The 26,499-nt window shown below is 38.7% G+C and overlaps 1 protein-coding gene across 2 annotated transcripts; it reads left to right on the top strand.

Moving 5' to 3' along the window:
* The first annotated feature begins 64 nt into the window (after positions 1–64).
* KDSR (3-ketodihydrosphingosine reductase) lies at positions 65–24,130 on the top strand. 2 transcript variants are annotated; one of them, XM_064443473.1, is made up of 10 exons: positions 65–361; positions 7,178–7,267; positions 8,366–8,422; positions 11,816–11,881; positions 11,994–12,089; positions 13,226–13,417; positions 15,347–15,430; positions 18,305–18,388; positions 20,276–20,377; positions 20,732–24,130. In XM_064443473.1, the coding sequence occupies exons 1-10, from the start codon at positions 254–256 to the stop codon at positions 20,849–20,851; spliced, it is 999 nt and encodes a 332-aa protein (XP_064299543.1). In that variant the 5' UTR covers positions 65–253; the 3' UTR covers positions 20,852–24,130. The 2 variants fall into 2 exon arrangements, with proteins under 2 accessions (XP_064299543.1, XP_064299544.1); XM_064443474.1 differs by lacking the exon at positions 15,347–15,430.
* Positions 24,131–26,499: the final 2,369 nt, after the last annotated feature.

The raw sequence follows: 26,499 nt of genomic DNA, 5'->3' as shown, positions 1-26,499 counted from the left end.
CCAATCCGAACGCGCAGACCCGCACCCGCTTCAGCAGCCAATCAGATCGCGGAGTGGCGGCTGGTCTCCCTCCTCCTCGTCGCTCGCCCCGTGGCAGCGCCTTCCCCCCTCCCGCCAGGTGCCGCGGCGCAGGCGGGTGGCGGCATCTCCTCCTCCTCCTCCTCCTGCTGCTGCGCCGGGCTGCGGTCGGCGCCCCCTTTCCCTCCCCTCCCCACCACCCCCCCACCTCCTTTTCGCGAGCGAAACCCAAGCCATGCTGCTCCTGGCCGTCGCCTTCATCGTGGCCTTCGTCCTCCTCCTCTACATGGTGTCGCCGCTCATCAGCCCCAAGCCCCTCAAGCTGCCCGGCGCTCACGTCGTGGTGAGTGAGGCGCTGCGCGAGGAAGGGGCTGTGTGCCCGTCCGTCCCCTCCAACCCCACCCCCCACCCTCGCTGAGGGAGCGGGCTGTTGGTGGGGCGCCGCCGCTCGGCCGCGGCCGTTTTGTCCGTTGGGCCGCCGCGCGGGGCGGGAGGGAGGGAGGCCCCTCCCGCTGCGGTGGGTGACCGGCGCTGTGGGAAGGAGCGTCCCGGGGCGAGCCGGGCCGGCAGCCCTTGGGGGTCCCGCGGGGAGGGCCCCGCCGCCGGGTGGGCGGCGGTCGGAGGGAGGAAGGGGGCCTCCGGCGGCGCATCCCTGCAGGCTGGCGGCGGAGGCCCGCGGCGGGGAGGCTCAGCATTAGGGGTGCCCGCTGGTTTGCACGGAATCCTCGTAGCTGGCTGTAGCACCCCAAGCTACCAAAACGTGAGAGCCACGAGTCCGAGCGATAAGGAAATGATCTATACAGATGATTCTGACAACCGCTGCCTATCTCGGTTGGCTTAAGGCGATCTTGTGAGCCACCAGAAATGCAAACCATCCTGCAGTCTTAGTGTTGACTTTTTGAGACTCACGAAGTTACCGGTTACCTTGAGTTTTGTTTTCTTTTGGCATCTCCTAAGGTATGCAAGGGGTGCGTGCGCTCATAAACAAAAGGCAAAAACCTATGGTTTCCTTGGTCTAAAAAACAAGTCAGACGTGAAGAAGTGGGAAGGCTAATACAAAGGAAGTGGTCAGATGACACTCGTGCAACTTTTTGACCTTAAGTACATAGATACCGATGTCTGTGAGCAATATTTTGACTGCTTGTAGCCAAGATGGTAGAGTAAGTCTTTAGAAGGAAATCTTCGGACAAACATACTGTTCAAGCAGTTCACCAGTAGTACCCCGCTAGAAGTTGTATGGGTGTGTGTGGCTTGTGGGCTGCTGGGAAGGAGGGGGAGCAATACCCAGTGGATCATGAAAGTAGTGAATTTGGAGGCATGAGAGCAAATGAGTTAAGTGGTGAAAGAATCAGCATTCTACAATCAGGTCTTTTAACTTAGCTTTAAATCCCTGAGGTATGTTCTGTGCAGAGAAGCTGTAGTTTATTCATTGGTTAAACTTGCTTTTAAGGGGTGAATATAGTGCCCTTTATTACCGTGGGAGTTTGGGATAATCCAGAGCTTAAGTGCAAGTGAATTTACAGCTACTCTTTTTTTAGCTTTGTGTGGTACCTTTGTTTGTTTTGTTTGGGTTTTTTTTTTTGTTATTTTTGGAGCCTCTCTTTGGAGGATGGAGCTGTCCCCAGAAAAATTCAGACCTGTCCAAGTTGCAACAGTATTCCCAAGTTGCTTTATGCAATACGTATTACTTGGATGCTGTAACTGGCTTTACAGCATCATATACTGTGTGAGGTGTGTTCAAGCTTGCATTAAGGTTCATTGGTTATGGCTCTTCCCACAGAAGTAATGCTTATTAAGGAGGAACCCTTCAAGACTGTGTAAAAGCAAAGGTGAAGCAGATGTACGGGTCTTCTGTGATGTAATAATGCTGGACACTTTTTTTACATAGCTCTTCTAGTGTAACGCATAAGTAGGAATATTGGATGATGGCACTGCAAATGAGAAATTTCATTGAGGGAGGCTTTCCACATTGTGTAAAGTGAATTCTTACGTCTTATACTGGAAGTAAGTGTTCTCTGCTACTGAAATTACTGAGAGACCTCATGGAAAATACTTAAGGACCATAACATTATCTAAGGACTTCTTTGAAGTATTCTCACAGAAAAGTATCAAAATCTATTTTAAGTGTTGTGCATATATACATTCTTTTTAGTTTATGACTTGATTCAGATAAGACTGTAGATTAACATTTGGTAATCTTTGTCAGGCCTCGGTTAAACCCTTGAGATAAAGAACAAAATAATAAAGGAGTAAAAAAACCCACAAATTGCATATTTGGCTGGTTAAGCCCTCTCAAGAGGGCAAGTGATTACCATTGTACAGTAAATATAATTTTTCAATATATACTGGAATAAATTGTTTTTCTGATGCAGAGAAAGTCAGTCTTACATAGAAACTCTTCTGGGGGCCTGTTGAAAGTATCATGAAAATATATCTTAAGTTTCTGAAGAGAGGTTATTGGGTGACTTTGGATGCTATTACATACCAGTTACTGAATTTTCAACTTAAGACAGCATTCTTTTCACTCTTAATCCTTCATAAAAATGATTTATCTTCACTCCTAACAGTTACAGTTAATAAATGTTTATGTTATGGCTAAGTAACTGACTCTGACTGCTTTTTGGGATAGAAATTTGAAGCAGAAGACTTGTGGGTTTTTTCTCTCCATCCTCTCCCAGAGTCATCTGCATGATGAAAGCACTCACTGTGTTAGGTGAGGCATGCTTTCTGAAGGAATCACGATCATAGGACTGTCAGACAAGATTAGTACTTAGGCAGAGTAAGAGTCTACAGAACTCAGTTACCAGTGGTCTAATCTGGTGGGGTTTTTTCTCCCCTCTTATCTGCTGTGTGTTTTGGTGACCCCAGTGAGCACCATGAAATAAAAAGGACTACTTTGCTATCAAATTGGCTTAAGCATGAGGTTTAGCTTATTTAAAACAAAATGCTTTTTAGATGTTCATTACTATTTGCTTTGTTTCTAGCATGACTAGGAAAGTGTTCTCTAAAAGTTATCTTTTGTGCTGTAGATCTGCTTCTTGTGCTGAACTTCTCTATGCTTTGAAATCCAGAAGGCTATTTTATGTGTCTTTTATTTTGCCATTAGCTTTAACTCTCTTCTTGGGTCTCAGACTGCATACTAGCACACATCACCTATTCTGTGAGAATGAGCTATTAATTTGATATTTGGTTGTAATAGTAGACAGGAAAATGAAAATAGGATAAGGCAGTCACCACTCCTTCATGTGCATCATTGCTCACTTGCATCACATTTAACTACCCTTTGTCAGGGATGTTATACCTGTCCTACACACATTCTCTGCTTTTTCATTCCATTTCTCTGCAAAGGTACTTTGCTTGATGGAACAGAATGCAACAAAAACTTAAGATGTTAGGGCAAAAGCAGCATTCTGTAAATTTCATGAGTGATGTTCAGAAACTGTTTGGTGAAATACCAATGCTACCCTTCCCTCCGTTGTTTCAGCCGTAATCATTCTGAAATGAGGTTTGGATTTCTGTGGAAAAAAACCCCAAGATCTCGGTGATACGAATGCAGTTTGTCAAAGTTTGTGGACTAAAAATGGCAGGAAATGTAAAGATGTTATCTGCTTGGGACTACCTCCCATTCAGATTGAAAAGGGCCTTTTGCTTTGACATAGTTCAGGATGATGATGCCAAATCCATGTGCATAAGGGTCATCTCTACTCTAGAAGTAGTTTTACTACCTCTCTGCAGAGCCCAACATGATAAGTGTGGTCAACTTCAATGATGGCCAATCCTGGTGTCTCGGCATTGTAGCTCCTGTGTTGGGAGTGATATGATCTGTGGTTTGGATACATCCGAGTGGTTTGACAAGAGGTCATTTTGAGTCTAGTCAGGCGAACTTACCACTTAGAGCAGATTACAGGGATGTTCTGTTTCAGTGGAACTAAACACCTTCTGTGGGAGCACTGTCTAAAAGCATGAAAACAGCTTGCATCCAGTGCTAAGTGAGAGTTAATAAGCTCTCTTGGAGATACTATATCAATCAACTCTTGATCGTTCCTGAAGACAGTTCTCTTAATTTGGACTGTCTCATCAATTGAAGTGAAGTTCCAGTATCTCAAATTTGAAAGTCAAACACAGCAATTCTCTGTACTTTGCCCCAATACTTCCATTTATCAAGGGAGAAATAAACCCTATGATCTTAGAAGCTGAACTGTGTTATCAAGGATCATAGCTTGAAGTTGGAGCCAGACCTTTTTTGGAATAGCTAATTTGGTACCTGTTCTTCTCGAACACAGAAACAGCTCAATAACACTGCTCAAGAGCTGGGAGTATCACATGCTGAACATCCAAATTAATACTAGGTTTTAATTGTCCCTTCCTGTCAATTAGTCTGTGTTTTGAGTTGCTGTGACCAGTTTTTTATTTTTGCTAACTCCTGTGAGGCTGTCTTATAATGAAGTTTAAAAACGGGATCAGTGGCAATTGAAATGTTTCGAACTAATGAAATACAGTAGCGCTGTAGAACTATTGGACACAAGGGCAAATAACTGTAATAACATCTTGTTTAATGGAGTAGATGTGTACTCTTAATTCTGAGCACCTATGTTAGCAACTTACCTAACTAACAGACTTCAAGGATTTGCTTAGGCTAGCTACACTGTAGCACAAAGCAAAGCTTTCATTAGTGTTAGGGACTTTTTTTTTTGTTACATTAGCATTCATGGTGAATGTTCCCGAAAGATGTGTGTATTAGTAACAACCTCCCACATACTAGTAACAGCCTGCTACCTAAATGGGAAAGTTCCCAGCTAATTGATATTGCCTTTTGTCACTGATCTATCTGACATGAGCCCTATCCTGTGGTCTTGGGTGTGACTGTCAATAAAAACTTCCTTTTTCCTTTTCTTGCATGACTTCAGACCTCATCTTTCTGAAATGAGCATTAGCATTCTCTGACAAGCCAGAGGCTTCGTGCCAGTACCTTTACCTTCAAAGAATTCCTCAAGCGCTGGTGTAGTTGACCTGTTCATGATACTTACTGGTTTATGCAGGTTGTAATCAGTTGTGTCTCGGTGCTATGCCAAGAATTGGAACTGGAGCAGTCTTCCATGCACATTGATTAGTTCATGTGCTGGTGTACCTGCTGCTGTTGAAAATCTGTAGAAGCAGCTCACGAGCGCTGTGGAACTGAGGTCTGCCTGAGTGTATCAAACTGAGTCTTCTAATCTTTATGGAGATGTATTGAAATCTTGCAAGCTATTTTGCGAATACACTAAAATCCTTAACATCTTTCTGTCATGAAGCGTTAAATTAATTCTGGGATTCTGCTGCAGTCCCAAATCATTAACTAACGCTTGCGCTCTTACTGACTTTGTTTACTTTGTAAGCAGTCATCCCTTTGGTTCAAAACACTACAGGCCAGCTTTCACATTTCTGGAACAGGACATGCATCTTGGAGTCATCCACAAAGGTTAGTGTAGTGTGAAGCTAATCTTGCAGAGAGAGTCAGATAGAAACTAATCTGAAGTAGCTATCTCTAATAATAGAGGAAGCCTAAAGCACTAAAATTAGTCTTTGTGAATGTTACACCCATTCTTGGCCCATTTGTGACTGCAGTCGAACCAGTCGGAAACCATGGACCATGTTGTAAATCTTTGTTCGCTGGGATTAATTGAATTACACTAAGCTATTTTTGAAGGTTAGTGATTACATACTCACATGAAAGAAGAGTTTAGTGATTCATGGGAATATACTTCTGGAGGCAGTAAAGTCAGAGTTAGAAGTGGAAAGAATTTTAAGGATAATGCATCTCTGAAAACAAAATCTGAGGCATTGGCAGATGAGGAGACAACACAAGGCTTTTTACAGTCCATGTAGTTAGAGATTGGGGATCTTTGCTTTTCCGCTCGTTAGCTCAATGCCTCCATTTTCTCATACTTAAAATGGGAGTGATAACCTTACTTTCTTTGAAGCCTTTTGAAAGGTTTTGATAAAGAACAAAAAAAGGCAATTTTTAGAGTAATCTGAATCACTTTTTTCCAGTTATTAGGAAATCTGTATTTCAGAACTCATTTAGTCAACATAATTTTTTTTACAATAACTGCCTCAAGGCATTTCGTTTCAATATTTTCTCAATTATAGACTCTTAGTATGCTGTTAAAAGAAAATTCAAATAATTTGGGTACATAAGGAAGATACCAGTGTTTGTTTAAGGACCAAAGGCACATGCAGACTGAGATTGAGTTTAAATGAGCAAGTCGTTTAAACGCAGTGTCAGACAGGCAGACATTTTTATCTTAGTCAAAAAGAGAGATCAGGATTGTTGTTTATGTCTTGTTCCACATGGAGTTCATATGTAAGTTTATTGAGGGTAGTGAGAGAGGTGTTAAGATGACTTTAACCTGTATATTAGTATCATTTGGCAGTGTATCATCCTGCAATGTACAATGCAGGGCTGTAGTCATCACCCTGCATTTGTCTGTAGATGAACTATTAATTTCCTGTTTGCATATAAGACTATTCAGTGCTACAGTTTAGAGGAAGAACAAAAGATATTGCAAATTTAGGTGCTGGCATCCCCACAAAACTGGAATTGTGGGATGGCACAGACAGTTCAAGGTCCAGACTGGGGGCAGAGAGATATTCTACAGTGGGCCAACTGTTTAATTAATGGATTATTTTTTTTTTTAAATAAGAAAGAAGGTATTTTCTGTTTATGTTATGATATCTTCAGCAGGCAATCTACGATTGTTAATTTTACAAAAAATTTCTACTGTGACCAGGTATGGAGGGGCAGTATGTAATTGTATTATTATGGATACATTAATAGTGCCTTCAAACTTCTGACTACTTCTGTCTTTTAGAAATAACATGAAACTTAGTCAAAAGCATGTGAGAGTGGGTCCAAGTGTGCCTGACATAAGAAATGAGCGAAAAATACCACTGAGGTAAAACTGGTTTTTGGACAGAAACAAATGTTCCATCAATCTATTCAGATAGTATTTTTTCATTCTTAATAAGTAAACTAACTTTGTATCTTCTGTGTTTGTATCTCATTGGGTGATATTTTAATCTCAGTATATTTTTAGAATTTTCATTTGATTTGACTCTTATGGTATGGAAGAAAGGATGGGAATAGTGGACTAACACTGCCATTTTCAAATAATTTTAGGTAACTGGAGGCTCCAGTGGAATTGGAAAATGTATTGCTATTGAATGTTATAAGCAAGGTGCTTTCATAACGCTGATTGCAAGGGATGAGGTAAGTGTATGTGTGTTTTTACTGGCTAAACTCTGTTCACAAAATCTGTATAGGTGGGGAATAATTTTGGAATTGATAATTCATACTTTCTTCAGTGCATACTATGCAGGGATCTTAAGCATTTCAGATTAATGCATTTGAAGAGTATAGGTGGCTGCCTTTTTAAGGAGTGTTGCCCAACATGGAATTTCTGATTTGCTTGCCTTAAAACACTGCCAGTGCTGTTGCTTCTGTTAATTCATTATCGCATTTATTATTTCAGTGTCTAGATCTGTGGCAGAGGGCAAAAGCAGGAAAAACCCTGTATCATTTAAAACTGTAGAATTTCCCTACAGTAGGGGATGACTGGGGGATTAAAGACAATTCTTAAAATTCAGAGAATATTTTGGTGTCTAATCAGTGTTATATCCTACTTTTTACCAGTGAAAAACTGTTCATCAAGGCAGCTTTGGGGGGGAAAGGGTTGCTTTGGTTTTTCTTTTTAACTAAGAGGTGCTCAGAATTTAGTAGGAATGGCTTTTCATAATGGATTGTTATTTTATTCATAGAGGAAAAAAAATTCAGGAAATAAAAGCACTTAACTTTTGGGGAGGCCTCAGTTCCAGCTTGTCTTTGATAGTTTACTTACCGTTATTTTATGTAACCTTGAATGCAGCCAGAATTAATACAATTTTTCTTGAAAGCAGTATGACAACTTGAATTTACCAAATATTAGGTTAATTTTTGTGATTGTTCTTCAGAATAGTTCATGTAATATTACATAAATATAAAATAGAACCAAAATACAAGAGAAAAATTAATACCTACAGTCTTAAGCACTCTATGTAGTTGTATGAAACAAAAGCATTAAATCTATTTTACAAGTCATTACTGGCTTTAGAAGATGAAGTGAAAAACAGATAAGCAAGTTCTGGTGGCTTGATGGAGCTCATGTTTTCATCATATATTCATAAATCTGTAAAATGGCAATAATAAAGTATTATAACTAGTTGAGGATAACTTTTTGAGTTTGAGGGAATGTTTTTTAAGCCTTGTTTAAATACTGGTCTAAAAGTGCTCTCAACTGTAGTGTTTTAGCTGTTCTTGTATCCATTTCAGAACAAACTGTTGCAGACAAAGAAGGAAATAGAAAAGTATTCTGTTAATGACAAGCAGGTAAGATCACTATTTTTTATTTGGAAAACTAAGCCCCATTTGAGATGTGGAGAAACTGTATTTTGCCCATTTAAAAGAAAAAAATAGAAATAAATACCACCCACATTTTCTTTTAGCTGCTATAGTAGTTTCCCAAGCTGAGCACTAAATTTGATCCCTTGTCAAACACTGTGTCAAGATGTTCTTGTTAAAATCTGTCCAAGCTTGATAGGTGTGGGCTTTTTAAAAAAATATTGCTTGGCGCATGTTCATGAGCGTTTAGTTAAAATCTCAGAAAATACCTTCAAGGTTGAGCAAGCTCCAGTGTGCAGAAGCAGCTTTAGACTTGCAGCCATGTTAACCATAGGCAGTGGGGAGTGACAGGTAGGCTGGCTCTTCTGTAGCTATTGCTGGGTTGTAGACAAGGTCACAGGGAAGCCTGCCTGATCTGAATGCAAAGAACAGAACTGGGAAAAGGAGGGAGTCTGGGGCAGAGCTCACACTGGAACAGAAAATATCAGAAGCTGGGAAGTGGGGGTAGCTGAACTGAGAGAAGCTGTACAAAAGGACTGCTGAAAGAGTGTAGAGAAATATGTTTTGTGATATGGATCACATACACAGAGACTGTTACGTTTACTCCAGGTTGAGCCAAGAGGCAAACATCCTCAGGAAGGATTACTTTTTATGTGAGCCTATGCTGTCGCTGTTCAGCTCTTGGATACATACATGAAATCTGGTTGCGTTGACAGCCAGGGTTTAGCATCTATGTACATTTTAGCATTTGACTTGGCAAATGTTCTATTAAAGATGTTCACATGTGACTTATTTCGAGTGCTGACAGTGCAGCCTTTAGGGGTATAAGTGTGCAATGGAGCGAAATCCTTGCTCTTAGAGGTTTTATTGCAATATTTTTCTAATCCCTTTCCTAATATAGAATATTCCCAGTTACTTCACTAGGAGTTTAATTGATCTTTTATTGTGAAAGCTTTATTAATGATCCAACACCATGCACTATTTAGAACAAAAGGTGAGGAACAGGGTAGGTATATTACACTATTTATGGCAGCATATTCTGTGTCCTAGGTGTGGATCTATAAAATCATAGAATCGTTAAGGTTGGAAAAGATCCCCAAGATCATCAAGTCCAACTGCTAACCTATCACTGCTAAGTCCACCACTAAACCATATCCTCAAGCACCACGTCTACCCTTCTTTTAAATACCTCCAGGGATGGAGACTCCACCACCTCCCTGGCCAGCCTGTTCCAATGCCTGACAACCCTTTCAGTGAAGAAGTTTTTCCTAATATCCAGCCTAAACTTCACCTGGTGCAGCTTGAGGCCATTTCCTCTCGTCCTATTGCTTGTTACTAGGGAGAAGAGTCCGACCCCTGCCTTGCTACAACCTCCTTTCAGGTAGTTGTAGAGAGCGATAAGGTCTCCCCTCAGCTGGCTGTCAACCTCCAGGCAGCTCTCCAGCCACTCCTCCCCAAGCCTGTAGCATTGCATGGGGTTGTTGTGACCTAAGTGCAGGACCTGGCACTTGGCCTTGTTGAATCTCATACTGTTGGCTCTGGCCCAACGATCCTATAGTGCATGCTCTGGAGTGAAGGTAATCAGTATACTGTAGCAGAAGAAAGAATGTATGATAACAGGAGCAGAGAGGTGAATTGTATAATGTGACAGTAGTCAATAAAAGCTGTGGTAGTTCCCAACTGTGGTGTTCACAGTATGAATAACTCATCTGTGCAATCTGATATATTAACCAACTGCTCCAATTTTGATACAGAACTGCGATTGTTAACCTCCTCACTGATCTTGCAAAAACATCCAGATAATAAATCAATGTTGTTTTTGTTCAACTGCCTTTTTGTTCTTAAACTTATGTAAAAGAGAAATATTTCCAAAATGTAATAAATGCCCTAAGGGGACATGCATGCAGACCTGCCAATAACTCGCGCCACAAGTTTGCTCTGATGTCCAACTCCACACAGTGCTGGGAGGCAGGAATAGCCAACCTGCTGTACAGGAATTGCAAGCAGATTCTGTTTATACAGCTAAGAGGTGTTGTAGTCTGACTAGAGGCAAAACTGACAAATGACTAGCTGCCAAAGCAGTTAGTTATACACTGTGGTAAGCTTTTCTTTTTATATATGTGTGTGTGTCCATGTGCTCTGTGACGAGTGGTCATGATGATACTTGTTACAAACTGGTGATGACTTTATTTCACTTGAGACTGAGTTTAAATGAGCTGATGAAATAACAGAAAGGATAGAAATTGGAACAAGAATACAGGAGTCCCTCCTTTTATTGTGATGAGATTGCTTCTCCTTTCAAGACAATGAATTGCCCTGAAGCTTTGCTGGTTGCTCAGCAGAGCGGGTGGCTTATTTGTAAATACCTGTCCAAGCTGGAGTTTGTAGCAGTCTTACAGTTCGAGAGTGGTAACCCAAAGGCAGTGCTTCCTTTGGCCATAAGTTGATTTGAAGGTTCTTCAAGTAACTTTCAAGAAAAACAGGGCCTAACTTTTAGCTGCAACAAAACTTAGATATCACAGTCATCTGTGTTTTGTCATCCTGTCCACCCCCCCACCCCCCAGGCCAATGCTTATTTTCACTTTTCTGTATCTTTCAAACTAAAACCCATAATCTCTGGTTTCCAGACAAGGAGTAAACATATACACATTACTTAACTTTTTAGATATTTATGACACTGTGCAACCAGGCAGTCTCTCACAGAATCTTAACTCTAGTTTTGTCCTTGACGTGTCCTAATTAATCAGTATACAACTAAGTTTACTACTATTAATTTATGAAAAAAAAGGGTAGTGTGCATTACCAGTACTAAAGTTAGCAGGTTTGTAACACTTGCTGTATACATTTTGGAAAAGTTTTTTCGCAGTGCTAATGCTGCAGTTTTAGAGCAACACTTTTCCCTTCTCTGATACGGAAAAAAAAGTTTTTTCTTACAGATTAACCTAAGCCATGTGAATGGTTTGACTTGTGCTTAGCGCTACTGAAAGTTAAATGTAGCACCGTGGAATTTTGACTGCCTTAGTTAGAATAGTTTTTACTAAACTTCTTGTAAATAACTAGTCACGGTGTGTCTTAGTACAGTAAATTAGAACTGATACTTTGCACATGAGTAGCTGCTTTGAGGATCCTGAAGTGCTTATTTGTTCTTAATATAATCTTTGTTATACCAGAATATATGTGTATGTGAGGGGGAGGAGCTCGGTGGGGGCAGGTATTGCTTTCTCCAGTGTGCGAGAAGGGCAAACTGTCCTGTCAAAAAGACTTCTTGTTTTTTCTGTAAAAGATACATCCTTGGGTTTTGATTCATTTTGAAAGGCTCAGAGTCAACAGTTACTGGACTTACTGTGTTGTAAAAATGTTCTTTCTCTTTTCCTTTTCTAGGTTGTACTGTGTATTTCTGTTGATGTATCTAAAGACTATGAACAGGTGGAGAATGTTCTAAAACAGGTGAGGAAGTAACTGATTCACCTATGTATCTTAAGAAGCTTACCTGTGTGTGATGCTATAGGAAGTTTTTTTTCCTGCTAAAGAACATCTTAACCTCTGTCCCCTCTTCTAGGCTCAGGAGAAGCTGGGGCCAGTTGACATGCTTGTAAACTGTGCAGGAACATCAGTTACAGGAAAATTTGAGGATATTGAAGTGAATTCTTTTGAAGTGAGTGAACATACTTTGTTTTATTATATGATGATATTTTGTTCAACTGTTCCAACAACTGGATTGCATTCCTGTGTCTTTGCAGACTTTGTATGAATAGTGGTACACTACACTGATTTGTGGTAGCTGTCAGAATTAGAATGTATCTTTAGATTTGCAAGGATTGCCTCTAATTTCTCACCTATCAGTCCATTGATGGGTCAGAATAGCTAATTCGCCCTCTGGGGTAGAAAGACTCCTCAAGATGGCAGAAAAGCTCCGCATGTATTTCTGCAGTTTAATGCACTGTGAAAGGCATTGAATTTTACATGGTCTCACTTTTTCTGGTGAAGATTTTTTTTCTTACATATTTTAACCTGCTTAAGAAAAATTTGGCTATTATCAGTGTTCAGCTCTGAGGTGCACAAATTATTTGCAGTTTGAGAAGCTGCTGCTCTGATGAAAAGACAAAAAAGAAAAAAAAACCCAAACCAACCAAAAAAAAAAACCCCAAACCCTGTATTTTGATTACTTTATGCCCACAGCCCTCAGGCCCCTAGTCATCTACAGGTAACATTGAATCATCTCAAAATACTAAGTAGGCATAGTTTTGTAATAAATTTGAATTATCCATTCTATTGCTTGTATAGGCTCTCAGTTGTGTTTCAGGTCTTCTAGAGAGTAAAGACTTTCCTTTATTCTGTCAAAGCTTAAAATCTCTGAAATGCATGAATACATAGAATTTTTCCTGTTCCCTGTTATAGAAAGATCTTTAAACTTTTATTTCAGTATGTTTTCATTCATAGTGTGTAAATTGATTGCTTCCTGGACACTGTTTAGGTTAGATTTTCCCTCAAATATTCTTTTTCACTGAAGGCCATATGGTTCACAGCATTATCAGTATCCTGGATGCTGTTAAGACTTGTAGATAGACTGGGTTTCTTTTGGCTTGAAGTAAGAGTTTTTAGCTATAAAACAGTTTATGAAGCTGTAGAATAGAAAACAATTGTTGTTCCTTCTGCTAGCTGATAGAACTACAACTCTAGTGCACTTAATTGTTAAAGCAGACTGAAATATGGATTTCAGATAAATAATACCAAACAGATGAAGGATTTTGAACCTATGGCTCAAATATGGTATTAATACTGTTTGTACAGAGATTAATGGCGGTCAATTACCTGGGTAGTGTTTACCCGAGTCGAGCAGTAATCGCTACCATGAAGGAACGAAGAATGGGAAGGATTGTGTTTGTATCATCTCAGGCTGGCCAGTTAGGCCTATTTGGTTATACAGCTTATTCTCCAACAAAGTTTGCTCTTCGAGGGTTGGCTGAAGCCCTGCAAATGGAGGTATGTGTGCAATAATTTAAGTATTTTTGATTGTAAACAATTTTTTTAACTAGCAGCACAGCATATTTTCATTTAAATAGTTTTCTTTTTGTCTTGTGCAGCACTGCCGATAACCTGTGTGCTATGTTGGCCCTTTTTTTGGCAGCAGTACAATCCTATTGCTCTGCATGGGATTGCAGAAACTAAGCTGATTTCAGTTGCATAAGAGGGAATAGATTGAATCTGTTCCTAGAACTGACGATGACCACATGTGCAGACATTTTTAAAAATCTTTTATCTTAACTAAAAGGACTTGGATTTTAAGTCTTTTGAGTAAAAGTCTTTTTCAAGGCTCTAAGTGCAGAATGATATTGAAGATCCCATGGATGCGTGAGGGGCAGGCCAGTGATTCCCAGCTTGTTTGTGAGGCCATGGTAAGTGGTTTGTGAACCATATGAAACAGTAAAACTTGCAAGCTAGATTTTGAGGATTGACCACAAAAAAAACCCCAATGGTGTTGACAGTGGTTCACCCTTCTAAATTTTGGTATATATGAACTTCTTGTAGTGCAATGATCTAAGCTTATGCTTAAGTCAAGACTAAAAACCAAACAAACAGTTATTCAATGGTACGAGGTTGGTAAGTACACTGTAGTAAGGTAGGTAAAACTGGTTTGGAAATTACTTCCTTATCCTTCTGTTTAGAACATGTGTTTTAGTTAAGTGTTTATATACTAACTGTCTGTAGTTCTAGACACTTGCAAATCCCTGTTGTTACCCTGTTCTGCACAACATAGTTGTATGCCATGATCAGGATAAGAATATGGAGTAAAACTGCCTCTTAATCACTTCTGGCCTGCCAAATAGAACAACATGACTGCAGGGTCCTTCTTCAAACTGGTGACAGGTATTTTTGTGAAGACCAAATTATTCAAAACTAAAAATTAGGGCATTTATAGATCTCTGATGTGGTATTTCGGTGTGTGTTTTCAATGTAGAATGCTTCATAATATAAATAAAAATGCTTAGCACTTTACAACACTGCTTTATTTTAGCCCTCTGAGTATTTTCATTAGAAGCTGCTTTTTGTATTGGAGTAGATTTGTATCGTAGTCGTTTCGTACAGTAAGTGATGTAATTCTCTGACACATACATACAAATACATAACTAAATGCAATCCTTGACATCAGACCTTCCATTTTTTCCTCACATTTCCTACTTATTATTCTGTCTCCTTAGATTTTGACCCCTTGCAAGTTTATACCATGGGTTGAAAAGCCTTGTAACTTGTCTATGTAGATTATCTTAAGAGATCTTAAAGATACCTTAATTTATTAGATAATTATCTTAAATATAACGATTACCTTATATCTTCTTACAAATTATTGATATTTTAGTATCTTTAAGATATCAAATTTGAGTTTTACATTTTTGTTGGTGTTTTCCTCATATTTCTCCAGCAGTGAAAATACACTGACACAAAAACCAGCAAAAAAGCCTCAGTGGAAGCCTTTTTGGCCTTGTGTTTATGAATGCTGGGTGCTCATGTTTGGCAATGGTTTAGTCTTTTTTTGTGTGTGTGTGTGTGTGTTGGGTTCTTTTTTGTTTGTTTTTAAGTTGAAAATGGTAAAACTGTAGAGCTAAACTACTTTTCTACTCCTCCTAAATGCTAACTGCTTAGATTCATCAAATAATTTACCTCAAATGCAAAGTTTTTAGATATTTTTATTAAACAAAACAGCACAAACGTCTTTAAGATCTCTGCTGTTTTGCTTTCTCATTTGGCAAAGCTCTGAGTCATGCAAGTGCTGAATATGAGAGCAATTTAACACTAGGAGGAATTTAAATTCATGCTTGCTGTATTGCTTTGGTACAGGAGAAATTAATGAACTTATGAGGGAGATGTAAAGGCTGTCAGTATTAAGATAACACTTACTTTTGTAAAATACAGGTAAAACCTTATAATATCTACATAACAGTGGCCTATCCTCCGGATACTGACACACCTGGCTTTGCAGAAGAAAGTAAAACAAAGGTAAACTGTTCTTCAGTAATACTGTAATGTTTTTAAAGCCTCACTTTGTAGTAAGCAGTGCATTTCAGATTTCATTCACTTCCGTAGTACTTTTGAACTCAGTCCATATTACGATTTTAAGAAGTACTTTTAAACACTTCAATTTTATCAACCCAACTAGTCAGAGTTAAACAATTTGAGAATAATTGCGTAGCTTATTGTTCTGGCTTTAAATGGAAGAACTACCTACTTTTAGTATCTGAAACACTGCAAAGTCTTTCTGTACACAGTCGAAATATTGTTGTGGAATGGTAGACTGTAAAACCACTATTTGTTTTCATATAAAAGCTTAATGAGCCAAAACCAATATTCCTATTTTGCGTCTTTGATAACATGCAGTTGCTCTGATAGATGTTCTGACAGATCAAAGTAAACCTCAATTCCTTCAGTGAAGTCTGCAAACTAACCATGCTGTATGAATATATGTAATGACACAATTCAGTAGTGGCTGTTGTTTAGTGTTAAAGTAGGAAGGAAACTCTTACATTGTGTTTGTAGTGCAAATGACAGTATCACTTTACAGAAGGGTGTGTCAGCAGTAGGCCTTTTCCATTTGGCTTACCTTGAAAAGGGAAGTTTTGACCTTCAAAAACTTAGTCACCTTTTGTCATTTGACATGTCCATACATATGAAGTATAATTTAAAAAACCCTATATTCAGGCCCTGTGTTCAGACTGAAGTATCAGGTAACTAGAGAAAAATGTGTCTATTTTTTTATTTGCATACTGTGAGCTAGAAACCTGATATCTAATGAGATCAGCCTTTACAAGATGCTCCATCATGTATAATAGGAAATTGGGGTTGAATTCCATTTTGTCTTTCACCCTGTGTATAGGAGTCAGTAGGGATTGTATAACGCAATTCTTACTTCATCATTTCTTGATATAGATATTCTTTATTAAATGTATACTCCCACACATCCGTATAAAGTGCCAGAAGTAGACATCTGCAGATACTTGCAGAGCTTGCATATTCTCTGGGATTTTTTTTCTTCTTAATAGCCCATTTCAGGGAAATACAGTCACCAGCAAAATATACTGTTCATCTAAGACTTCTCTTTAAAAGAGATGCAGTGAGATTTATCTTACGTGTCACAAAGGTGTTGTCTTTTTAAGCAAAGACTTATACTTTGTTTTAGCATACATGAAGTCTTCAGGTGACTTGCTCCTATAGTGATAGTGCACCTTAAATCTCTGCAATATCGCATTGCTCTGAGAGTTCAGATACTCATTTATTATTGTTGCATTTATTCAATACTACTTAGTTTAGAACATGTCTCTGCAGTTTGCATCTCTTTAGGCTATTTTTCTCTGTAATCATTGAATATAGTAAAAGAAAATGTCAGGAACTACGATACAGCTTTCCTGTGTTTAATCATTAAGCTTTTTTATTTTTTTGGGGGTAACTCCTTTAAAAATTACAACCGTGCTTTGGCCGGCTGACTAGCCAGATCAAGTATTTAATGGCTGAATTCTGCCTCCCTTTTTCTCATTGTGTCACTAGCTTTAGCAGCTATACAGAAGCAACAGCTGATTTTTTTCCCAAATTTTTACAGTATTTTAATTATTGTTGACATCCCTATATCAACCAAATCTGAAAGAGATACTGGCCAGTAAGCTCCAAAGTACACGGGTGTTATGAGTTGGAGATCTGGTGACGTAAGCCGTATCATTGTAGGAAAGCATTTAGAAGGTGTTTGTATGTGATTTGTGTTGGCAAAGACACCGATTCCCCCCAGCCCCTCTCTTAAAATACATGTACTAAAAACTCCGAAGTTCTCAGTGAGCCTGGTCAGTGAAATCAGGATTCATAATTCTACATATGTTTGGAAATAGGCCTGTTTCTGGGAAGCTTAATTTCTGTAGTACTTTGGATTGATAATGAGAGAGAAACCTGTAGTTGCTCTGCTCTTCCCTGTAAGTGCTTTTTTTTTTAAGTATTAATCTTGGAATTAAACTAGTCTCAGTATTTGACTAGGCTTCAATGCTTCAATTAAATTTTGTTATTAAATGTAACTGAATTAGCTATTACAACAAGTCAACTTGCAACCAAGTACTCTTTTCTCCCTAACTTAACACTGGTTTTCTTCATCAACAAAACCATCTGTCTTAATATATTGAGCACATAAATAGCTTGCTGTGCAGTTAGCTCCATAATTGTTTTACTTGTTAGAAGCACGCTTGTCATTCATGTCCTTTTAAATACTTTAAAGTATATTTTTGCCCTTTTTTGTTGTTGTTGTAACAGATCAGACTTGGTGGTTTGGAGGGGTTTTTTGCGAAAGAAATTGTGATTGCTAAAATAATTGCCATAATAGCTTTCTTCTAGTGAGGGAAAGTGACATAAATGCTCTAAAACATGAAGAAATAAAATGCAGTGATGGATTGTAGTGGATACCAGTGTGTGGAGTTTAAGAAATATTTTTTTAAAAAGTTGTTTTGTAGGATCTTAAAATATTTCAGGCCTATCTTTTACTTCATTTCTGGCAAAAAACGTAAGTGAACTAATACAGGTGTTGAGGAGACATAGTTTAACCATTTTGATAGTTTCTACTGAAAACAAAATACTTGGGGGGGGGGAACACTTTTTCATATTTTATTCATAGTAAACTATTTTAAAAAAGTAATACTCAAGGAAAAGTTGGCATTTCCCTTGATAAAATAAGACTGTTATGGATGAGGTGCTTTTACTTTTGCTTAAGTGGATGTTTCAGGGGACAGTATGATACCACTTGATGTCATCCATGACAAAAGACCCAAAACCAAAATGTGGCCTTCATATTTTTCTCTCCTTTGTGTTGTTAGTCAAACTTATATTGGTGTTTTTCTACTAAAGCCCTTAGAGACGAAGTTAATTTCTGAAACCTCATCTGTTTGCCAAGCAGAACAAGTTGCCAGAGTTATAGTCAAAGATGCCATAGTAAGTAAATTATATTTTTAAAGTATGTTCTTTGTTAGAGGCTGGGATCACAGATAATACTTGTTTAAGAGTGTAAGTCAATGTTTGAGCTAAATGCAAAATCAATTTACATGAAACAGTACTTTTTGCTGCTTCGTTTGAACAGGAAGTACTTTCTTTACTCTTCCTTTGCCACCATGCCCACAAATGATTTTATACAACATCTTAGAACTAAGAAGTATCTGAAGTTGTACATTAGACAGAACAAAATGATGCATCAGTATGATGCAATGTCTCAAAGGCAGATTATGACTGACTTTAAAGCACTAAACTCTATTGACTTTTTATGTATCAAATACCATTTGTCTAACCTCAAAAGCTTGTTGAACTGTCTTATTATTCTTGAAGATGAGTTCATATAAAAATTTTACAATACATGAAGGCAGTCTAGTCTTTTCAGCTTTTAATGGCTTAAGTATGTGATTTATGAGTGATTAAAATATATAAAATGCTGTTCTTGGTGGTTAAAGGTGTATTGCCTTTCTGAGGATACTTTTTAATGTTTTGTGCTATGGAATGCTTGCATGCTTAATAAAAGCACCTCAGAATGGAAACAAACATGAAACTTCACGTTCATAGAGCACAGTCATTAAATCCTAAAATCTGTAATTTTGCAATTCCAAATAGTCTTGATCTTCAACATGACTTACATCTACTACCATATTTTCACAAATACAGCACATAAACACAAAATGATGTCTGGTTTTGGGGTGAACGTATGGAAGTATGCATGCAGTACTGCATTGGGGTCGATGTATGCAAGTACTACCTCACATAATATTCTGCTTTGGTGCTTAAGGAAAACTGATCTGATCTCTAATCTTAAGCATCTGGTATTTCTACACCATGCTTTCCAGCACTTTGGTTGATATATTAGTTCAGACATGGTCTTTATGTACTCAAGCTGTCAGCTGAGAGACTAAAATGGAAATTAAAAGGTAGCTCTGTTCTGTAGAAGCTTGCAGTCCTCTCTGGTGTGTGTTGGGAAATAACCAAATCTAATATCCTCTACTACTTTGCATAGATTCATTCCTAACCCTGATTCACGACACCACCTTCTCTTTTCACTTCTACATTCCATAGATTTAGTCCTGCAGTGTTTCAGAAAGTTTTTTTCCAGCATAAAGTCTGCTGGAAACAAATGGGAGAAGCCCTGAGAGCCAGAGCTATAGAGCTGCAATTTTCCTGATGAGTAGTCAGAAACCAACCAACCAAACGACTCTTCCCTGGTTGTCTTGTCCCCCCTCTTCTGCTGGCTGCCTTGCTTAGCAGGCTGTGTATCTCGTGGTTTTGAGGAGGGCAAGGTAAAAAAAATCCCTGACCATAGAGGAAGGAGGACCTGTTACCTAGCATTTGAAATACACCCCCTGCACAATCTCATGTAATGGCAAACTAATTTTAACAATAGGCAAGCAGTGTTCTGTTCTACAATTTTAGTAGTGATTGGTTATCTGACAGAGTCAGGGTGTAATTCTGTCTCTGAAATATGTTTACAGATGGGAAGACCATAATATATTTTCTCCATCAGTAAGCATGGTTCAAGAAGAAATTTAGAGCCTTTCTATCTTGTAAAGAAATCTGCAGTAATTTAGTGCACCTCTCTAAAGAGAAGTTAGCTTCCTTGTCCATTTTTAAGTGAATGCCTTTTGGAATATTGCCGTGTAGTACAAAATGTTTTTGAATATTTTGAATCTTAATTGTGTTAATGTTGTTTTACATAAAAATATTTGTTAGTGACATCAGTCAGCTATGTTCATCAAGAGTAGCTGTTGAAATAAGACACATCATGATTTGCCACAACTGGGTAATTTAATTTTTTTTCTTAATTGCTTTTTTCCTTCCATCCAGCAAGGGAACTTTAACAGCTCAGTTGGATCAGATGGTTACATGCTATCTATATTGACAAGTGGAATGTCACCAGTCACTTCTATTACTGAAGGTCTTCAGCAGGTAAGATTTGGGAAGGGCCCGTAGTCACAATTTCTTATAATTTAAAATATTTTAAAATGTAGAACATTATGCAAACAGTGATAATATTTTTCATCAAATGGCTGTTATAATGTGGAGACTTAGGTTTAGGAAACTGAAGTGGCATTTTCAAGCTGAAGCAGCAAGTTGGTGGGAAAGCTAAAATTAGTACCTGCTACTCAGTCCTGAACTGTTACGTAGTTATGATTTTCATGAGTTTGTTTTCTTGAGGTTACATAACATACCTGCCTGGACCTTTTTTTTATTTCACAAGTAAATAATATGCTACAATCTGGGATCTTAAATGAATTGAAAGATGTTTCTCTCTGTTTCCAGGTTGTTTGCATGGGCATTTTTCGCATCGTTGGCCTATTTTACCTAGGAAGTTTTGACAGCATAGTTCGTCACTGCATGATGCAAAGAGAAAAATCTGAAAGTGCAGATAAAACTGAGTAATGTTTACTTGGAATTGAAAGAAGAATGTCAAACAGTCGTGGACAGCTTGCTGCTTAAGTGGGACTCAGTTTTTCTCCTGAAGGATTTAGACTGGAAGTACTTGCGTATGTGACAGATGAGTCCCCTCAAAAGCTATGAAAGAAAACAAAAGTACAACTCCAGAAAATGCCAAACTATGCAGAAGTGTGAACGAGGATTAGAATGGGGTTTTTTTGGTGATTTGAATTGGAGCGAATTTGAGGAACTTGTAAGTGATCCCGCAGAGTAGAATTTGAGAATGGACTATGTGCGGTAATTCTAGACAAGTCCTTAAGTTTTCACACTTCGGTGCTTATGGACAAAATAAGTACCATAACAGACTGGGCTGAAGTAGATCGAAGTCCCCATAGCAAGTTGGTACCTTTTGCTAATGTTTTGGGACTGTTTTTAATTTAGAATGTTAACTTTTCCTTTGGCCAATCTACAGATCCTTCTGCCAGTGACAGCTTTCCTTATTCAATCCAACATGCAGCTGTGGAAACCTTAAGATGGCAGATACATCATCCAAGCTTTCTCAGTCTGGGAGTAATTAAAAAGTATGGTTTAATATATGCATACTTTCTAAAGGGAGATGAAGAACCCGTTCCCACAGAGAAATGCTGGAAGATGTGTCTGGGTCTGTAGCTCTTCTGGCCTTTGAAGTATTGGGGGGGGGGTGGGGGGCAGGGAATCAAACCAGTATCAAGCATGTTGATTATGACTTTCAGCATTTTAAGGCATTGGAATAATGTACAATTTTTACAGATACTTTTCCTTACCTGCCAGTTTTTGCTCTGGAAAGGAAAGTAGCTTAATGCTACTCTTATGCACATTATTTTTCAAAGCTGCAAATGATGAGCCAAACCAGTAGTTGATGGTAGAATCAATTGTAATTAAAATGCCAGGCTCTTCCAGTAGCAGGAATGTAGCTTTTTGGGGCAGGGGGTCAGGAGGGAGAGGGGTGTGTGTTAGAATGGCATTCCACACTTAATTTTATCCCTATACAGAAAAACTTTCGCATGACAAGAAATTATTTCAAATTCTCTCCTTCTGTGCCCCACTTCTAATCTGTTTCATCTCCATTACATGAAACAAGGCTGCTCAGCTGCTTCAGAATACACAGAACCTAGTGGCCGTTTCTAATCTGAAGTTTAACACTGAAAAAGCTTGATGCATAACAATCATGTTTTAAGGGTGCACTATGTATACTGTTTATTTAATGGACCACTATAGCAAGTGCCTTGTGAGCTGCTTTTTTTTTCCAAAAGCTGCATATTTTGTATTTGTTAGCACTGCTGTGTTTTCAGTGTCATATTTTCCACTTTCAGTCCATAATCTGAATCTAAAATTACTTGTAAAACTGGGCACTTTCACTTCCTTGAAAGTAGTACTTAACAACAAAATAGGCAAAATTGATTGCTTTTGTTAAGATATTCTCTGTCTATTTAAGAAGAGGTATTCAATTAAACTGAGGTGAAAAATAATAGATGGTTAACTGGAAAACCTTTAAAATGTAACTTATTGAGTCTGTTTATTTTCCATCTCTGAATTTGGTCGATCACTTTGCAAATTTTGTTCACATAGACTAAACTTGCTTTAATACCTGGTTTACAAATATATTTTGGGGGAGGGTCACATCAGCACTCTCATTTTAAGTGGTTAGACTTTCATTAGATTGCAAATGTTGAGGCATTGTTGAATTCTTCACAAAGGCTATGTTTTAGGTCCTGCCTCCTGATTTTGTTTAGATATGTGAAGTTCTGCATGCCTATAATATAATACTAAATTTGACAATAGAGTGTATTCCTGCATTTTTAAACTGCTGGGCTTCAGTGCAAAGAAATCTAGTGTGCATATGTTTCCTGTGCTGCTTAATGTGAGTGACATAATGGAACATTTACCATACATCCATTGTCAACCTTGCCATCTTTCTTAAAGCAACATAACAATACTATTTGGATCCTATTGTCTATCTTAATTCTCATTTTGTTGCAAATCAAATACTATTTCGGCCACCTGCAAAAGATACCGAAATGGGTGAATCGGTTGTGCTGTAGTTTGAAAGAAAAGCTTATGTAAATGACTTGACATCAACACAAGCTTGAAGGTCAGGACTTAAAACCAGTAAAACTGTGGATACTTGAATTTTTGGTTCTTCAGCTTGGAATGTTAAAGGGTTTGCACGTAAGAAACTTAATCCAGAAGGCCAGAGCACACACAAGACAGTATGGCAGCTGGGCCTCTAAAATATTTCAGGTTGGGCATCTTAGATCGCCAATCACTCTTTCTTGAGCAAAGAGTCCTCCAAATAATGACCGATACAATTCAGTGCAAGTGTCTGTGAAGGAGTAACAAGAACAGTGGGTGAAAGTTACGGCCCTGATCTATAGAGACATCAGTTCACACCCAGTTTTGCATAGTGTAAGTGGTTGTATTGACAGTAAAATGGTAAGTTGAATGCCTCAGCAATTCTGGAAATTGGAAGGAGGCAAGTTTTTTGAAGGAACAAGTAAAGAATAACCTTGTTAAAGTTCTAGTTTCTGCTGTTGCAAGTTAATGCAGTTAATTTTAACTGCTAAACTTTTCGGATGTTTTATTGTCAAAGCATAGTAAACTGTCAACTACAGCAACCTTTGGTGTAAATTTTGTTCCCTTATGCACATTCTGTCTACCAATATACTCATTTTAAGGTCCAATATTAAGTGAAGGAGATGCCTTGTAATCTTGTGGAAAAATGTTTAGCAGCCAAAAAAACTGTTTTGCCAGTTCAAATGTTACAAAACCTCTGCATCGAAATGTCTTAGCAGCGTGTTAGATCTGTGAAGAACTTCAAATACGCTTTATTACTTTTTGTCAAATTGTCAATAATTTAATCACTTGTGCCATATCAGTTGGTGTCTTTTCTCTTTTCTTGATCAATCTTTAAGATTCGATTTAGGCTTTGATAGTCTCTCCCATTCCATGCAGTTTCTAATGACTCTGCTTTAAATACAGATTTATTGTAACTCTACATATAGTTTACTTCACCAAGGTGTTCATGTGCAATTGAAATAGATTTAATATTTTACTAAGGAAAAAGATATAGGTAAATAAACTTTATTTGCTGTGAAAAGCTCTAGGCACTTTTAAATGGTAAAATATATATAGCATTATTTGTAAAAAGAAACTTTGTGCTTATTGCTTCATGATTTTTTTTTGTGCCAGAACTGTAAACTAGTTTTCATATTTTATATTTCTCAAAATAAATGGAGAATCAACAAAGCCTGTAACTTCTAAGTTCTTTGAGGGGAGGAAGAGCAATGGATAAATTCATTTGCAGGGCTAAGTGTTTTGGCTTTTTTCCTTCTCTTTTCTATTTTATAAATCTGGGATTAGTTCAGCAGGATCCTCTTAATTTTGTAGGACAACAGAGGGGGCAATATATACCTCCATTTCGGCAGGTTGGGGCAGAGGTGTACGGCAGATGAAAGATGTAAAGAATTGTGTCTGAATATTGTCAGCAGACCCAGTGTCATCAAACCATAATGAAAGTAAGGTTAAACGGGCAAAATCTGCCTTTATTGCAGGAGGTGCTGCCAGTATAACTAGTGCTTGTGCTCTCTGGACGTGGCTGTGAATCCTGATGAGCCAAGTAATAGTTACGGTAGCCGTCTTCCTGTACCCCCACCGAGCATGCAGCTGTATGGAAAATGACTACGTTACGTTTCAGCTCTGTGGTAGGAGGCTCGAGTGGATAGCTAGCGCCAGGATAATCGTGGGGGACGAATAACCCTCAGATACTTACTCTCAATGTAAATCCAAAATCGCAAAAGTTCAGTCTTCTAGAAAGACATTCTTATTAAGTTATCAGAGAGCCAAAATCAAAGATGGGTTGAGGAAAGAGTACGTTGTCTGAAAAGGGTTTTAGAGCTGAGGGGGTGATGTTAATCTTAGAATGTTGGAGAATTAAGTTTTGAACTGGAAGGAGGCCATGTTGCAACTGGAGCTGCTGCTTTTTCCTTTTCAGTAGAAGTAGCAGGCCAAAGTACATTTCATTCCTTTTCATAATTGGATTTCGGCTACAAATTACCTGGTAGCTCCTTCCGCCCCCGCCCAGCTGGCATCAAGCACTCTGAAGAGTAGGTGCATGTTTGATTGTCTGTCAAAAATGATAGTAAAACCTCATGAAGTCATTTCCTTTCCTCTGTCATGGGAGGGAGAGACTGTCACAAGGGACAGAGACCTTTAAACGAGGTGTCTGCCTTGCCACACCTCCCATCCTCTTTCTATTATTTCCTTTCTTTCCTTCCTTATTTCCTACATGCACTGAAGTGGTGAAAAAGACAACTGTCCTAATCTTCCATTGGTGGTGGTCTGCGGTGGGGGGAAATAGTGCTGTTGAGCTTTTGGACTGAAACTTGCACTGAAGGAAGCGGAAAGTGCAAATACTGTTGGGTTTTTGTTTGTTGGTTTTATTTGTGTGTGGTTTTTTTTTTTAAACCCCAAAGATGTGTACCTAATTTGATGGAGAGGGGCGGGGTGGAGTATTTCATCAAGCTGATTTGGGAAGGTTTGCTGTTTGAGGAAGCCTTGATGAAGAAATGTAATCCCAGACCTCCTCTGGGGTAGAATACCACCAAGCCACCCTGAAATTTTATTTTTCGAAGTTGAAAACAAGTTTGTTTTCAGCTTGGAGGGGAATCCCCATGTTAATTTTAAACCTTTCGAGTTCCAACTCTGAAGTTTGTTCTGTAGTAGTGCTGCTACAGCAATGTAAATAAACACAAGGGGTGAAAGCAAAACATGCATGACTAGAACTAAGTCATGATACCAAGCACTGAGAACCAACTCCCTTGGCCAAAATAAGGTGCTAAATCTGTAAAGGTACCAGCTGTAAATAATGTATATAAAAATAAGCCTAAGAACAAATTTTAAATGTTCTAGGTAACTTGTAACTGGAGGAAATACCCTTTTCAAGGCTAACAGGTGCATCACAGAAAGTAGTTAATGAGGTGTGTCGGTCTTTATTTCACCGCATTCACCCCCAAAAAATGCTGCCCCACTCTGAGAATTGTTAAGAGGTGTCATAAAAGTTTATGGATCAGAGATGGATGTTCCTATTTGTCCGGCAGGCGCTTCCTATTTCCTGTTCCTCAATGCTGAAACTGTCTCCTTCGTGCTTCTGCTCTTTCAGCTGGGAAGTTGGTTTCCGATTCCTTTTTCCATAGCAGAAAGAAGAAAGGGCATCGGCAGTGTTGCCCAAATCACAAGAACAGGGCGGTGGCTCGTGAAGGGTGGTGAGACAGCTCAGATACTGTAGAGGCAAGACCTTGTTGCCACATGGCGAAGTACGAGATGTCAAAGAGAAGGATTTCCAGAGCTGCATGCAGTTGTTTTGCCTCCTTCTAATCCAAACCATGGGCCTCTGTATCTTGACAAGAAGGGAAGATGGTTGAGGGATGAGTACAGTAAAAGGGGCCTGAAAGTCAGGAGCTGTTTGCTATGTTGGACCCTAAGGATATTATCTGCGTAGCTCATCCAGCTGCCTTTCCTGATGAGCATAATTAAGCCCCATGAAATAAACTATAATTGCAGGTTGAGCCTGCTTTAAGCATTTTACAGTAGCATTCTTGGCTTTGCAAGTGCTTCCA

The sequence above is a fragment of the Phalacrocorax carbo genome, chromosome 2 (assembly GCF_963921805.1).
Source record: "Phalacrocorax carbo chromosome 2, bPhaCar2.1, whole genome shotgun sequence".
In the NCBI taxonomy this organism is placed as follows: Eukaryota; Metazoa; Chordata; class Aves; order Suliformes; family Phalacrocoracidae; genus Phalacrocorax; species Phalacrocorax carbo.
This window is presented reverse-complemented; position numbering and strand designations above follow the sequence as displayed.